At 33.9% G+C, this 13,455-nt stretch overlaps 1 protein-coding gene and 1 long non-coding RNA gene across 2 annotated transcripts; both read left to right on the top strand.

Moving 5' to 3' along the window:
• The first annotated feature begins 470 nt into the window (after positions 1-470).
• On the top strand, positions 471-2,861 carry LOC100796063 (protein sym-1). The gene is made up of 3 exons (XM_003543229.5): positions 471-723; positions 1,151-1,242; positions 2,263-2,861. Exons 1-3 carry the CDS (start codon positions 574-576, stop codon positions 2,666-2,668), a joined length of 648 nt encoding a protein of 215 aa, XP_003543277.1. The 5' UTR covers positions 471-573; the 3' UTR covers positions 2,669-2,861.
• A 776-nt stretch (positions 2,862-3,637) lies between these two features.
• On the top strand, positions 3,638-4,329 carry LOC106795452 (uncharacterized). Its single transcript, XR_001384027.3, has 2 exons — positions 3,638-3,785; positions 3,875-4,329. It is a non-coding gene; the product is annotated as an uncharacterized lncRNA (long non-coding RNA).
• The last annotated feature ends 9,126 nt before the right edge of the window (positions 4,330-13,455 follow it).

Below are 13,455 nucleotides of genomic sequence, written 5' to 3'. Positions count from 1 at the left end.
CAAACAACCAACAACAAAAACAACGAATCAAGCAAAACATGGAAAGAAGAATAACTTACCTGGGAGAAGATGAACCAACGAAGAAGAAGAACAAGCATGAACCAGGAACCACGAAGATGAGGAAGCAACGAAGAAGATGAACCACAAAGAAGAAGCCTGAACTAGAAAGAAGAACACAAACTAGGAAGAAGATGAAGAACCAGAAAGAAGAAGCGTGAAAAAATGTCGAAGAAGTGTGAACGAGTGCTTCGTACGGATGAGTCACTATTTTTTTTATAGTGAACAGGTGAAAGACATTTTAATCCTTTTACTTTGGTTGTTGGGTGTCCAAAAAAACATGTTAGGTGCCCAAAGCAAACACCTAATGAGATAGTGATGGGAAAGCTGAAGCCCAAGCCCATCAGCAAACAAGTGACAAACAAGTTTTGCCATAAAGTGGAAGCGATTACGAAGTTCCCCAAAATCTGCATATTAAATACTGTTTTCGAAACCAAACTTCAATATCTTGTTTTTTCTACTACCACACCACAGCATCTCGTATCTGTCTGCTACGTACGTTGGTGGAACGAAAAGATGATGAAGGTGTGGAACTGGTACCAAAATTGCCTTTCTGTTCATCCAGTAAAGACCCAAGCCATCAGTTCTGCCATTCTCTGGGGCGTTGGATATCTTTCAGCTCAGTACATCACTCATTCAGCTGCAAAAAAACCCCTTCAACTATCTGTATGTAACAACCCATTTCCCTTTCTCATTTATCAATTTTTGTATTGTTGTTATGTTAACAAATACTGCAATGTTGTTGAAGTGTTCACATGTTTTGGATTCCCAATTGCTTGCTTCTATACTTGCTAAGATGGTTTGCATTTCTAAAGATGACATTTTTTTTCTTTCTTTTTGTATTTTTAATGGAAAATGGAAGCTGATTTTAATGAAAAATATATATACCATCAATAGACATCATTTTGATTTCCAGCTTTATTGTTGATTTTGAATTTTGATATCTCCTGGTGGTGGTTTCGGCAATTTGCCTTGTTGGGAAGTTAAGTTGGCATCTACAATTTTTTGGTTGAAGCAAGTTGGTTTTGATTTATTGATTATGGACAAGATTTCTTGGCAACCTTAGTTAATAATATATTGATGTATGTGGTAGGATTCAGATGCTAAATTTACGATAAACTGGAATCGCTTGGTTGTTACAAGTATGTTTGGATTCGGTTTCGTTGGACCAGTGGGCCACTTCTGGTATGTGAATCATATTTTCTTTTTATTTACCAGCTTTCCATACTGCCTACTTATCCGCTGATCAGTTATCATGTAATTCACCTGTAAAGAAATTCTTCAATATATTCATATCAAGGAGACAGATTTTAATTTGCAAAGTAATGGCACAAGTATGATCTTTTATGTGGGGACTGGGGGATTTGTAAATGACTTTGTTACAACATGAGATTGCATCCAATTTTTGAGACGTAACATATATAGGACTTTGGACTTCGTGATTTTTCGGCAATAAGTGCATCTGGTTTTGGAAATCCCTCTGTAAATGTTTATGCTCTTAGTAGGAGTTAGGTACTTCTCAGAATTTGGCAGGGGGCATGTTAAGCTTTGATTTCAGTTTACCTAAAATGTTGCTTTCATAACTTCCGTCAAGAGTAAAGACCTTCTGAATCATGAAAATTACTTGGGAATTTATTTTCTGGAACGTGTGGGGAAAGATTATGAAGTGAATTAGAAAGGCTATAAGCAAGGGGGTATATATGAATGCAAGATACTATATAAATGGGGACACTAATTTTTAATCATATTGATATCATTCTCAAGCATTTGCTGACCATATCATGCCATCTACTAAGTACCTACTGGGTTAGTAATTATATGCATTCTGATTTGTAAATGTGCACTTGAACCCACTGGATTTCACCTAGTAATTAAGAGACAAGATCTTTCCATCAGTAGGATAGTGAGAGCGTTGGTTAGCAATTAGGTCCCTCATAACTGTTGCCACTGTTAACTCTGTTGAATCTTTAGTTTACATGAATTTTTGTTCAAAGGTGGTTGTAATTTTCAAAAGTGGGAACTGCATTGACATAGCTCTCAAGTTTCAAGTTGACTTGCTTTGGGATTTTAAGATTGAAAAGTGTGACATTTATTTCACTAACATGCTTAAAGAACAGCTCTTCTGAAAATAAGTACAGACCAAGTTATAATTCCTGCTGCTAAAGGAGTCGTAATCACATGGAACCAACTTTCATGTCTTTGTAGGTATGAAGGTTTGGACAAATTTATAAGGTTCAAGCTTCAACTAAAGCCAAAGTCTGTGCGTTCCGTGGCCACTAAAGTGGCAATGGATGGCATAATTTTTGGTCCTCTCCATTTGTTTGTCTTCTTTACTTACATGGGATTATGTGCTGGCAAGAATGTTGCTCAAGTGAAGGATGACTTGAAGAGGAATTACGTCCCGGCCCTGATTTTAGAAGGCGGTGTGTGGCCCGTTGTCCAGGTTTTTAATTTTTGGTATCTTCCCGTGAAGTACCAGCTTCTCTATGTAAACTTGTTCTGCTTGCTGGACAGTGTTTTTCTGTCATGGTTGGAGCAACAGAAGGACACACCTTGGAAGAAATGGTTTGCATCATTTCATTCCACGAATGAAAAAGGAGGTCGATGTTGATGAGGAGATTGGTGGAAAAAGAAAAATTGTTTGATTAAAGCTTTTGAATTGTTTTGCTTTTTTTGTTTTGTTTTGTAAGTTGTAATGGGTAGATTTGAAGATAGATATTAGGTTTAATGAACTTTTTTGTTTCTATAGTTTCATTATTTGTATTTTTTAGTTCCCATAGTTTGAAAGTGGTTTTTTCTGTCTATATAATTTACATTTTAATTATCTTTTAGTTCCTGTAGTTTAAGTGGTTTTTTGAGTCCTTATGATTCGCATTTTAATTTTTTTTTAATCAATATAGTTTGAAAGTAGTCTTTTTAATTCCTATATTTTATATTTTAATTTACTTTTAGTCCTTATCATCAAAATATGAGTAATATTATCAATTACAATTAACTATAAAAATATTAGCAACTAATTTGTAATTAATTTATCGCAAGATAATTTGTAATAAAAAAATAGTTGATAATTTATAACTAATTTGTAACTAATTATTTTTATATATATTTTTTGTAGTAAAAACTAAAAGGTAATTAAAATACAAATCATTGAGATTAAAAAGATCACTTTCAAATTATAGGGACTAAAAGATAATTAAAATACAAATTATAAGAACTCAAAATATCACTTTTAAACTATAGAGACTAAAAGATAATTAAAATGTAAATTATGGGGATTAAAAAAATTACTTTCAAATTATAAGAACTAAAAGGAACGAATTGTGAAACTATATGGATCAAATAAGTAATTTAATCTAATATTATTTTGGTTGCCTTTGCCTAACCCCCGAAAATGCTGAAGGTAATACTACTTTAATATATGTTTTTTAAGACGCACTAACTACTACGGTCGCATAAGAAACGTTGTAATTGGTCACGCGGTGGCATTTTTGAAATTTTGATAAAGTTTACAACGATGTTTCTTAAGAAAACCGCTTTTAACAATGTTTATAAGCAGTGCAATGACGTTTATTTGAAGATATCATAACCACCGTCTTTGAATATGGTTTTAAAAATTTCGCAAAAACACTAATTTGGTGTAGCGCGCTACTGTGGTCTCAGTGAAGATTGACCTCGAACCCTAGCTAGTGACCTTGCATGTGTTCTTCTTCCGTTCATCGTCTTCGAAGGTAGTTGTGTACTCCCTCAAAAGCCCATTACCGTTAATTTGTGTTCCACTTTAACTGTGTGACCCTCAATTTGTGCTTCCTGTTTACAGAATCCCTCGAAGTGAAGCCTTCACCGTTCCGTTCAATCTCTGCGAAGGAATGCCATAAAAGTTCATTTGTGAAGTCTGCATGAAATGTAAGTACTGTGAACGAGTGTTTTCCTTCAAACATTGAACAATGCTTGAACGCATTTATGTTGGGTGTTTGCCCAATTTAAGTTATGTTGGGTGTGCGTATGTTGGTTGTTTGCCCTATTTGTCCCACTATTTGTGTGTGTATGTTGGGTTTTATGCTTGAACCCAATGTAATTGTCTGGTTTCATGACTATACGTAGTTTACTTATGCTTGTTGTTTGGCCTCATGTAGGGTAGTTGTTATTTTTTGCTTTGTGTTATGGTCTTTGCTTGTAACTTGAAACAAATGTATGGACCTTTTCGTTTGGCTGTATGTTCAAAATTTTAATTAATTATAGAGTATTTAAGCTGGTGAAAGCCAATGTAGTAAATGAAAGGGTCACCAAGCAGTGCGTTGGAAGCTTTGATCCTATCATCTGAGCCAATGAATGTAGTGTGTACATCTGAAGGCAGGATATGTCCTGCATTCTGTCCAATGCCCTAGGCAAAGGCTAAAAAATTGCAAACCCTAGCTAGGTCCACACCCATAAGCCATATTATAACAAAAAAAATAATATTTTTGCCCAAGTTCTTCTTTGAATTATGTGAGAATGCAGTCAAAGTACGGTACCAAGATTTCATTATTGTTGGTGCCTTAATGTTGAAACAAGCTTACATTATGGTTTTGTAGTAGGAAAAATCATTATGAAGCTATTTGTTAAACATATAATTGAGATAAAGGTGTGAGTATTGTCTCCCTCACGAAGCCTGGTAAAACCAAAATCAGATATCTATGGGTTTAGGTAGTAGAGGTCTTTAAATCACTGTGAACAACCAGTACTATCATTATGTAGTAGAGGTCTTTAAATCACTGTGAACAACTTTTATAGAATTCATTCTTCATGCATGAAAGCTAAACCTCTAGCAATACCAACAGAAATCTTCTTCCTTGTTGGCCAACTGAATTTGAAATGTCTATCTGGTGAGTGTTTTGTGACAGTGACAGATTTTAGACAACCAGTACTATCAACATTGAAATGCTACGTTAAAAGGAACCAAAATTGAGTATATAAAGCAATCCCTAACCAAATAACGCTGCTGCAAGGCTATTGTTTTCCCTCAACACAACAGCCATAAAGTTAAACAAGATTAGGGTGTTACAAACCAGAGATGATGCCTATGTCTTTTATAAACTCATGGGTTCCTTGCTCTAATTTAGGTGATAGTTGTTTGACTGCTATTGGTTTACTGTTTGACAGAATGCCCTGCATCATGGTATACATTTTTGGAAAATTTTCGAAAAATGAATTTAGTCATTAGTATCCTTAAATACAATATATGAAACAAAATTTAGTTATTCACAATTGAGTTGCTGATTAAGTTAGAATAATAACAATTTATATAAAAACAATATAAATATAATATACAGTTTCCAGAACTCTCCTAGAACATGGTTTGAATGATTTATCCTTTGATACAATATGTGTGTGCGAGAGAGAGAGGAAGCATAGGCTCAAACCCTGAAACAGCATGGCATGCATCAGGTAAAGCAGCATCACAAACCATGGAAAAAAAATTCATTTAAAAAATAAATCACCTAAATTTCCAGTTTTGCAACTGGCCTAGTACTGATAGCATCTCCTACAGCTTTAGATTACCATAAATAGATAAACAGTACCAATGAAGTCCAGCTCTGTTATGTTATAAATCTCCTAGTATCTATAGTTATAAACTTTCTAGTCCTAAGTATCTATTGTCATAAACTTTCTAGGATCTATCTTTGATTGCTAAGGATTAAAAAAAATAAGAAAGTAGATAGTTTTGCAGAACAACTGACAAATTTACAACAGGCCCTCAGTTAAAGTCTTCATAGGAATAAGATGTAGCAAAAATATTTTTTTTTTATTAATTGTCAACCACACATGTAGATTAATTATAGCAAATCATTTACTAATATCAACTACTATGGTCTAGCATATAAATATGGCTGCCTGTAATTCTTGTCTTGAAGAGCATCAAGTTATTGGCACTGGATTGCTACCTATCATGTAATTATATAGAGAAAACCAACTTCTCTGAAGATGTTTTAACTATCTAGAAAACACAACATGAACACTGCTTATACAAATAAGCAAAATGTAGGGGGGAAAATGGTAAACATCGGGGGTGGGTGAAAATTTAGAGCCACTCTCTTCAATATTGTAAATAACAGAAATCTTCTTGACCAGACTGGATCATAGGGAAATAGGCTACATTCCTGTACTAATACCTTACTGTAGTATCTCTCAGCTTGTGTAATCACAAGGCCTGTTAGTGAACCAGCTATGATTTGAACTTCTAAACTCATTAATGAATATATTATATTTTTGGCTGACCAAAAATAAAATATTAGAAATAAGTTGTAGCTAAAGAAAGTGAGTTTAACCAATGACTAGAGACATTCCTGTAAAAAAAAAACATTATGAGAGAGATTTTTGTTTCTGCTATCAATTTACTTGGCAGCACACAAAAAACTTATACTACTACCCTATTCTTTTTAATTATAAAAGGATAATAATTAATCAGGAGATTGAGTAGGTCTAGGTGAAAATGAGAGGAGGTAGCCAGCTTTATTCAAGACACACGAATTAGTAAGGTTGGTAGGATTTGGATTTTGGATTAAAAGAAACCTAACCGGTAATTAGCTAGCATAATGAGCGATTTAGTGTGACAGAATTGATGAGGATTGTTTAGAAACAACGTTAAGGAGAAGTGAGGAGTATTTGACCGAAATGGAAATGATAGTGGTTTGAATTTCCAAAGGAAGGAGAAAGAAGAAAAGGAAAGGCGGTGCTAGATTGAAGCACCCAATAATTCTCAATTTGCACTCGACATATATCTGTCTCTATCTGTCTTATGTGTAACGTGGACCCCACCTTTTGTTCCAACCAGCGGCGCCATTAGTCTTCTTTACTTAGTTTCAAAGCTCACCCACCTCTCTCTCTCTTTCTCTCAATATATACCATATTAAACAATTCCAAACTCTTCTTTTGTTTCTCCATTCCCTCCCCCACTTGATTTTTTTACAATAACCCAATCACCAACAGTTCAAAGACATTAGAAAATCAGAAATATCATCAATGCTTCTAGGTTTGTTAGTGGTTTTTAGACTGGTCTCTATCACCCTCCTTCAATCTAATAATTTTAAGAAACAACTTATCTTGTGTGTGTGTCTATATATATATAAACAAGTATTTTTTAACTTTGCCTTTAGTCACACTTTAAACATTTACAAAACACTATAAACATTTATTGAACACTCTTAACTTTATATCTCACTCTATTACAAACGATTATATGGTAACACTTCAAACATTTATTGACACAGTCTTAACTTTAAATCTGACAACATTACAAACGACAATGAACTCTGCTACCATCACCATTACGACAATCATCCATTTCGACTACTTCTCTGCATCGATTGAGCTGTAGAAGGCTTCTGTAGGTGCGATCCCAAACACCAATAAAGAGTGATTATGTATCAGGGCTAAAGGATACACCAGAGATCTTCCCAAAAAAATCAATCTCTTGCTCCTTCTCAAATCCATGCTTTGCGTCGTACACATGCACAAAGTCAGTTGGCTCGACCATCGCCATGAACTGTCCATCAGATGTGAAACGTATTGAGCGTATAGCTCCAAGGTTGCCTTTAAGAACAGCAACGGATTTTGACAAGTTCCGAACATCCCAAACACGACATGTTTTGTCTTGGTTCCCAGTAGCAAATATGTTGCCATCAAGATGCCATGCAAATGCAAATGAGAGAAATCCAAGTGTCCACGAAAAGGTGTGATAGTCTACAAAGACAATCAAAATTAAAATTAGACATTCACAACTTCTCACACTTGGCACATCCACCCCCCACCCTCATCCCATTCAAGAGAGTCCTTAGAGAAATATACAGCCATGAACCTATGATATAGACAAAGAGAGCATGCCAACCTTTCCTGTTTGAGAATCCACTAGTAACCCTTCTGGGTAGTCTCCAACAATAACATCTAGTTTCCCATCAAGGCTGAATGAAGTATGCTGCAGACAGAAAGAGAACAAATTCATATTATCATTTGACATTTACCAATAGACATTGAATCACATTTTCCAACACTAGCAGCAGGCATCCACAATGCACATCCAACAAGAAAATTAGGAATATATATTTAGAAACTAAGATAAAGTTCAACCAGAAACTCTCATTTACGAAAGAAGAAATTCAGCCACATTCACAAAAAAAAAAAATCAGCAAGTAACATAGAAAGTGGGCAGAATAGAGAACGAGCTGAATTCACACATTCTTCCGTCCTTGGCCTGGGCCACTAAACCACATTGCAAAATCCCCCCTCCTTATTCGCATTTTCTTTACTCTCATCATTGCATCCAATACCCCGCTGCCACATTTACATTTGTTACTCTCCCTCCACCATTTCATCCTAATTCACGACAGCATACTTTCCTATCTCTCATACACATGTATGTCTCCTTCAGTCCACCTTCTCAGGTCCATTTCATTATTTTTTTCTTATATACATGTCCAAATGGCCATTAGGTACACTTGTTCTCAATCATCTCTCTCTTTTAAACTTTAACCATGAGAATCTATTCTGCCCATTATGGTACTATTTTGTATTTGTGAGGAGTTTCTAAGATATAGATGTGAGTTTGAAGGTTCAAAGGTTTTAAGAATGAAGAAAATTGACACCAAATGAGGGATTCTCCTTTCTATGGTTAGTACATATATAGTTTTAGGTTGCCCATCCAGATAATAATACTTCTAAGTCTTAACACCAAGTTTTAAACTGAATTATACTTGGGTAGGTTTGTTATAGGTAAAAGAAGAGTGAAGGATTTATTGCTTCAAAAAGATAATCGCTTTTGTGCTGATTGCAATGCTCCAGATCCTAAACGGGCATAAGTGTATTCACCATTGTACATATTTTTGCCCAACTTGTGTAGTGACTAAATGAATTTACTCGAGCACAGGGTATCAGAAATTTTCCTTAAGCGCATGCATGGCTAGCTCTAGTCATTAAGATTTGAGTTGTTTTATTTGTATTGTTGCAGTTACTGTGTGTGAAGTAACTTTATTATTAGTAATATATAGTTAATAAATTTCAAATATTCATTAAAAAAATAATTAATTTTTAATTGCAGGTTGACCCCCTTTCAACATCGGTGCTGATGTAAGCACCGATGTTGAAATACTAACTTACAAAGACGGTGCTTACGCCAGCACCGTCTACGAAACCCGCGATTTCTACATCGGTCGCTCGCAGAAACGACTTCAAAAACGCAATGTTTTATATCGGGCATTTAATGAACACTGACTTAGATGGTGTCATTACAACATCTGTGTTTTCGCCAGCACCGTTGTAAATGCCAACATTTCAAGGACCTGCATGGCTTAACAAACGATGTTGAATGAACGCGCTCAACGTCGTTGCTGAAAGCACCACCGATTTAGATACGAAGCTTTCAACATCGATCATTATGTTGGCACTGATATAGAATATTATGGCTTTCAACATCGGGCAATTAACAAACGTTGTTGAAACGTTAGCCTATTAGCGACTTTACATTCTACATCGTCTATGCACTGTCTTTGAATGTGGACTTCCACCGATGTAGAAACCGTGCTTTCCACTAGTGTAAGGCCACTATTAAACAGGTTAAGCCAAAAAGCAGTTGCTCAAGTGTCTTAAAAAATAATTTAACAAGTCTTGTGATAATTTATCTGAAAATTTGGTCTTTTAAATGAGTTGAGTGGTGTCATATGATCTATGTAACTGATTTCATTTTAACCAGATAAGACTTGTATTGTTGAGTCTAATTACTATTGAACTGCAAAAGCACAAGCTATAAGCAGGCTGAGAAATTATCTCCGTGTTAGTACTAGTTAAGTGCTGCAATTATTAGCATATAGTGGAAGAAAAGACAGATATAGTTTTTGGTAGATAAAGACAGGTATAGTTTGATTACAATTTCTGTTGCATTGAATTTGTGTGGACGAGGGTCAATGATACTGCAGAAAGCTTGTCTTCAGTGCACTATCATAGTCCATCTTCCAGGAATAATGTATAAGATAACAAAGTCATATACAAAAGATAAATAAGTAGTAAGTAATTTTTTTAAGTATTTTTTTTAGCATGTTATTCGTATAAAGTATCTTTTGACTTTTCTAGTAATTTTTGTTGAGGAACTTGTGATGAATTCTAATTTGCAGATCTAATTTTTAGTATCATTAAACTAGGGACTTAAGACTCTCAAATTGAAATTGGGGAAAATAAAAAAAATAGAAAAGGAGATAGAAAGAATACATTATAGTTTTGGAAGATTTATAAGTTAAGGATGATTTGTCACAAAGAATAGAATTCATTCTTTGATAAGAACCTAAAGTTTTACATAAGAACCAAGGGAGACAGTTTCTTAACTGTTCTAACATAAAATTTCATCAAAAAATCCTAACAAAGTGTTTAGGAAGTTTATTTGTAGCTCCTACTAATAACCCTATATTAGATCAAAGGCTTAATAACTAATTTAATAGTTAAAAGACTTCAATCAATTAGTTATGAAATACCATTAACTCAAAACAACAATAAAAGGACGTGGTACTTCATTACAAGTCCAATAATAAGCCCAAAATACAATTAAAAATGAAAATAAATCCTATTCTAAAAGTTGATTAAAATTTATGAGTTTTACTGTTTTTTATGAGATAATTTAGTCTTTCGTCAAACTCTTCTTAAAATCTCCTACGCCTTGAATAATCCTCTGTCAACCTAGCTGATCACTTAGTGGAATTCTTCCATTCCAATCACGTATTTTTCATTCAGAGGACTTGAAGTCAAAACTTTGCTTGAAGGAATTAAGTCTAGCACTACTCGGACCAACATCTTATTAATCCAAGTAATTTTAATTGAATACTCCATGACCTTGTTCTTTTATTATTCATTATTTATTTAAATATTACAAAAAAGCCTATTTTCAATGGTCAGACGGAAACCTCGAAAATCCGTTGGTAATTCAAAATTTCCAATGGACCAAGATCTGTTAGTAAAATAGTCATAGGAAATTTTAACCAATGAATTTTTGCCTCCCGTCAGAAATTTCTAACGGAATCTTTATGTGGGAAATTACTGACAGATATATCCGTTGGAAATGTTATTTTATGTAGAATTATTTATTTCATTTTTATTATTTAACATCGATAATTTAATATTCATTTTTTTGTATTTATATTATTTAACGTCAAAATTTTAATTAACACATACATATAATTAACGAAATACTCAAATTCATAAATCCAAAACAAATAGTAAAATAAATTATTAAGTTAAATTGAAAAAAAATGTAAAAGAAAAGCACAATGTAATATGTCAATAGTAATTTAGTGTTGCTAAGTTAGTAATCAAAATATTCACTGGGAGAGTGTCTCTGGTCATCTGCTTGTGGTCATCTAGTTAGTCATTGTATTGTTGTTGCTACTGCTAGTCCTGCTACTGCTAGTGAGGGTGTTGATGTTGATCAACAATGTTTCGTGCTTCATGAGGTAGGAACTGAATGACAATTGACTGAAAGATACTAATCTCCTCCTTTGATTGACAAAACTTATCCTTTAGTCGGTTAATCTCTGCCGACATCTAGAGTGCGTCTGGAAGATCCTTGTGTATGTTGCATGAAGTTGTCATCTCCACATTTAAAAGAGCAATGTCTCTAGTATTGTAAAAGTGTCCCTTACGCTTTGATCTCGTAGCTGCAACCCAACACCGAGTCTTAAGTCTTTGTTCTTCAGCAAAGTCTAAAGGAGTGAGTTGTGATTCACCAACACTTGATGCAGTACCAAACCTAGTTTGAGATAGTCTAGCCTTAAATTCTTTCTATCATTCATAAATAGTTATTATTTCATAAATATAATAAACATTTTAAAGAATAAAAAAAATGTAAGAGAATGGCCTCACTCACATATGTCTACCTAGATCTATCATCAACAAATTGACTAGTATCCTTTCGTAAATGAGTTTGTTGAAAGATGAGCATACCGAATCTAGCTAAGGTGTAAGCTTAATATGGTCACTTTGATAGCAAAAATAGTCCAAACTCAAAATTTGGGCTTCTTGCCAATTTTGGAAAAAACGAGAAAGAGGTATGTTTTTGTCGAAGAGTTTGGCACATAAATTGCATTATTGTTTTGTGTAAGGACTGGCCATGTTGGAGCTAGAATAAAAAATTGATTTTTTTTTCTTCAAGGATTTAAAACACTTTAGTAAAGACTTGGGAAAATGGTAGGATTTTTTTTTTGTGCGTTTAAAAGAAGAACCTGTTTACTTGTAAAAGCATGAATAAAAACCTCTGCGAAGAAATCAATATTGTATGGTAAGGTAATAATATATAATTTTATTATTATTATTATTAGGTAACTATACACAATTGCAGGTATAAAGGCTACTTTGCTATTTGTAGGTACTTGATAAACAGTTGAATATAAAAACATGATCTCGTAATAAACTAATAATCAATTAAATCATAAAACAATGCATAAACTTCTAAAGCTCTCAAGTACCTGATAGACAATCATGATCAATTAAGTTCCCAAAATAATTAAAGTATGTTAGCGGAAGTAAATCAAATAAAGGTAAACTAAGTAATGATATAACCTAAGGTTTTAGAGATTTAGAACATAAATAAAGAGGTGTAAGTTATTCAAAATATTACATGTCTACTAAGGTCATGAGAGTGCAGGTACATATATATGAAACATACTTAAAGCAACTAATTCTCTCCTCCGACAAGGCATCCTCACATTAGTAGTATATATATATCTACAAATGCAAAACAACAAAACACAAACATAAGAGACTCCTCAAGAGAGATCTAGCTGTCTCTAGTGCTAACATCCACCTGCTCCACTAGATTGTCCTTGCGCTTATAAACTCCCCCTGCTGTTCATCATAAAGATGAACCAGACAACATAGAGAAACAAAGGAGAAGTGAGCCTCACAGTAATGTGTGAAATAGGCAGGAGAGATAAACACTCATTCCAAACACAAGGAACATGTACATATAATTATACATCCATGCTAATCATTACCATATGCGTTTATACATTTATGCAGACAGTTGTGCTCACAGTAATTCATGAGCAGATGCACTTGCATACTGAAACAAGAATTTGAAGCACTTCACAAGCACGTAAAACAACTAATACAGTTCATCCAGACCAATGTTGTGAATAGCCGATCGTGGAAAATCGCAATGAGTTGAAAATCTGCTATAACATATAGCGTATAGTGTGGCAGGCAAATATCGGAAGCAACATACCAGTTGAAATATAATATATATATATATATATTACGATTAAATATGTATAAAAAATTAAGCTATATGCAAAAAGGATAAACATTGACATAATATTAACTCAAAAGTTAAATTGTGCAAGACAAAATATGTTGGAAACATTAAAAAAAGAGCTAAATACTAAAGAA

Source organism: Glycine max, chromosome 13 (genome assembly GCF_000004515.6).
Source record: "Glycine max cultivar Williams 82 chromosome 13, Glycine_max_v4.0, whole genome shotgun sequence".
Classification (NCBI taxonomy): domain Eukaryota; kingdom Viridiplantae; phylum Streptophyta; class Magnoliopsida; order Fabales; family Fabaceae; genus Glycine; species Glycine max.
The sequence above is the reverse complement of the archived record's forward strand: the minus strand, read 5'-3'. Positions and strand labels throughout refer to the sequence as shown.

Coding starts and splice junctions, on each gene's coding strand:
- LOC100796063 (XM_003543229.5), top strand. CDS start 574: ATGATGAAGGTGTGGAACTGGTACCAAAATTGCCTTTCTGTTCATCCA. Junction 724..1,150: donor AAAAACCCCTTCAACTATCT/GTATGTAACAAC, acceptor TGTATGTGGTAG/GATTCAGATGCTAAATTTAC. Junction 1,243..2,262: donor GGACCAGTGGGCCACTTCTG/GTATGTGAATCA, acceptor ATGTCTTTGTAG/GTATGAAGGTTTGGACAAAT.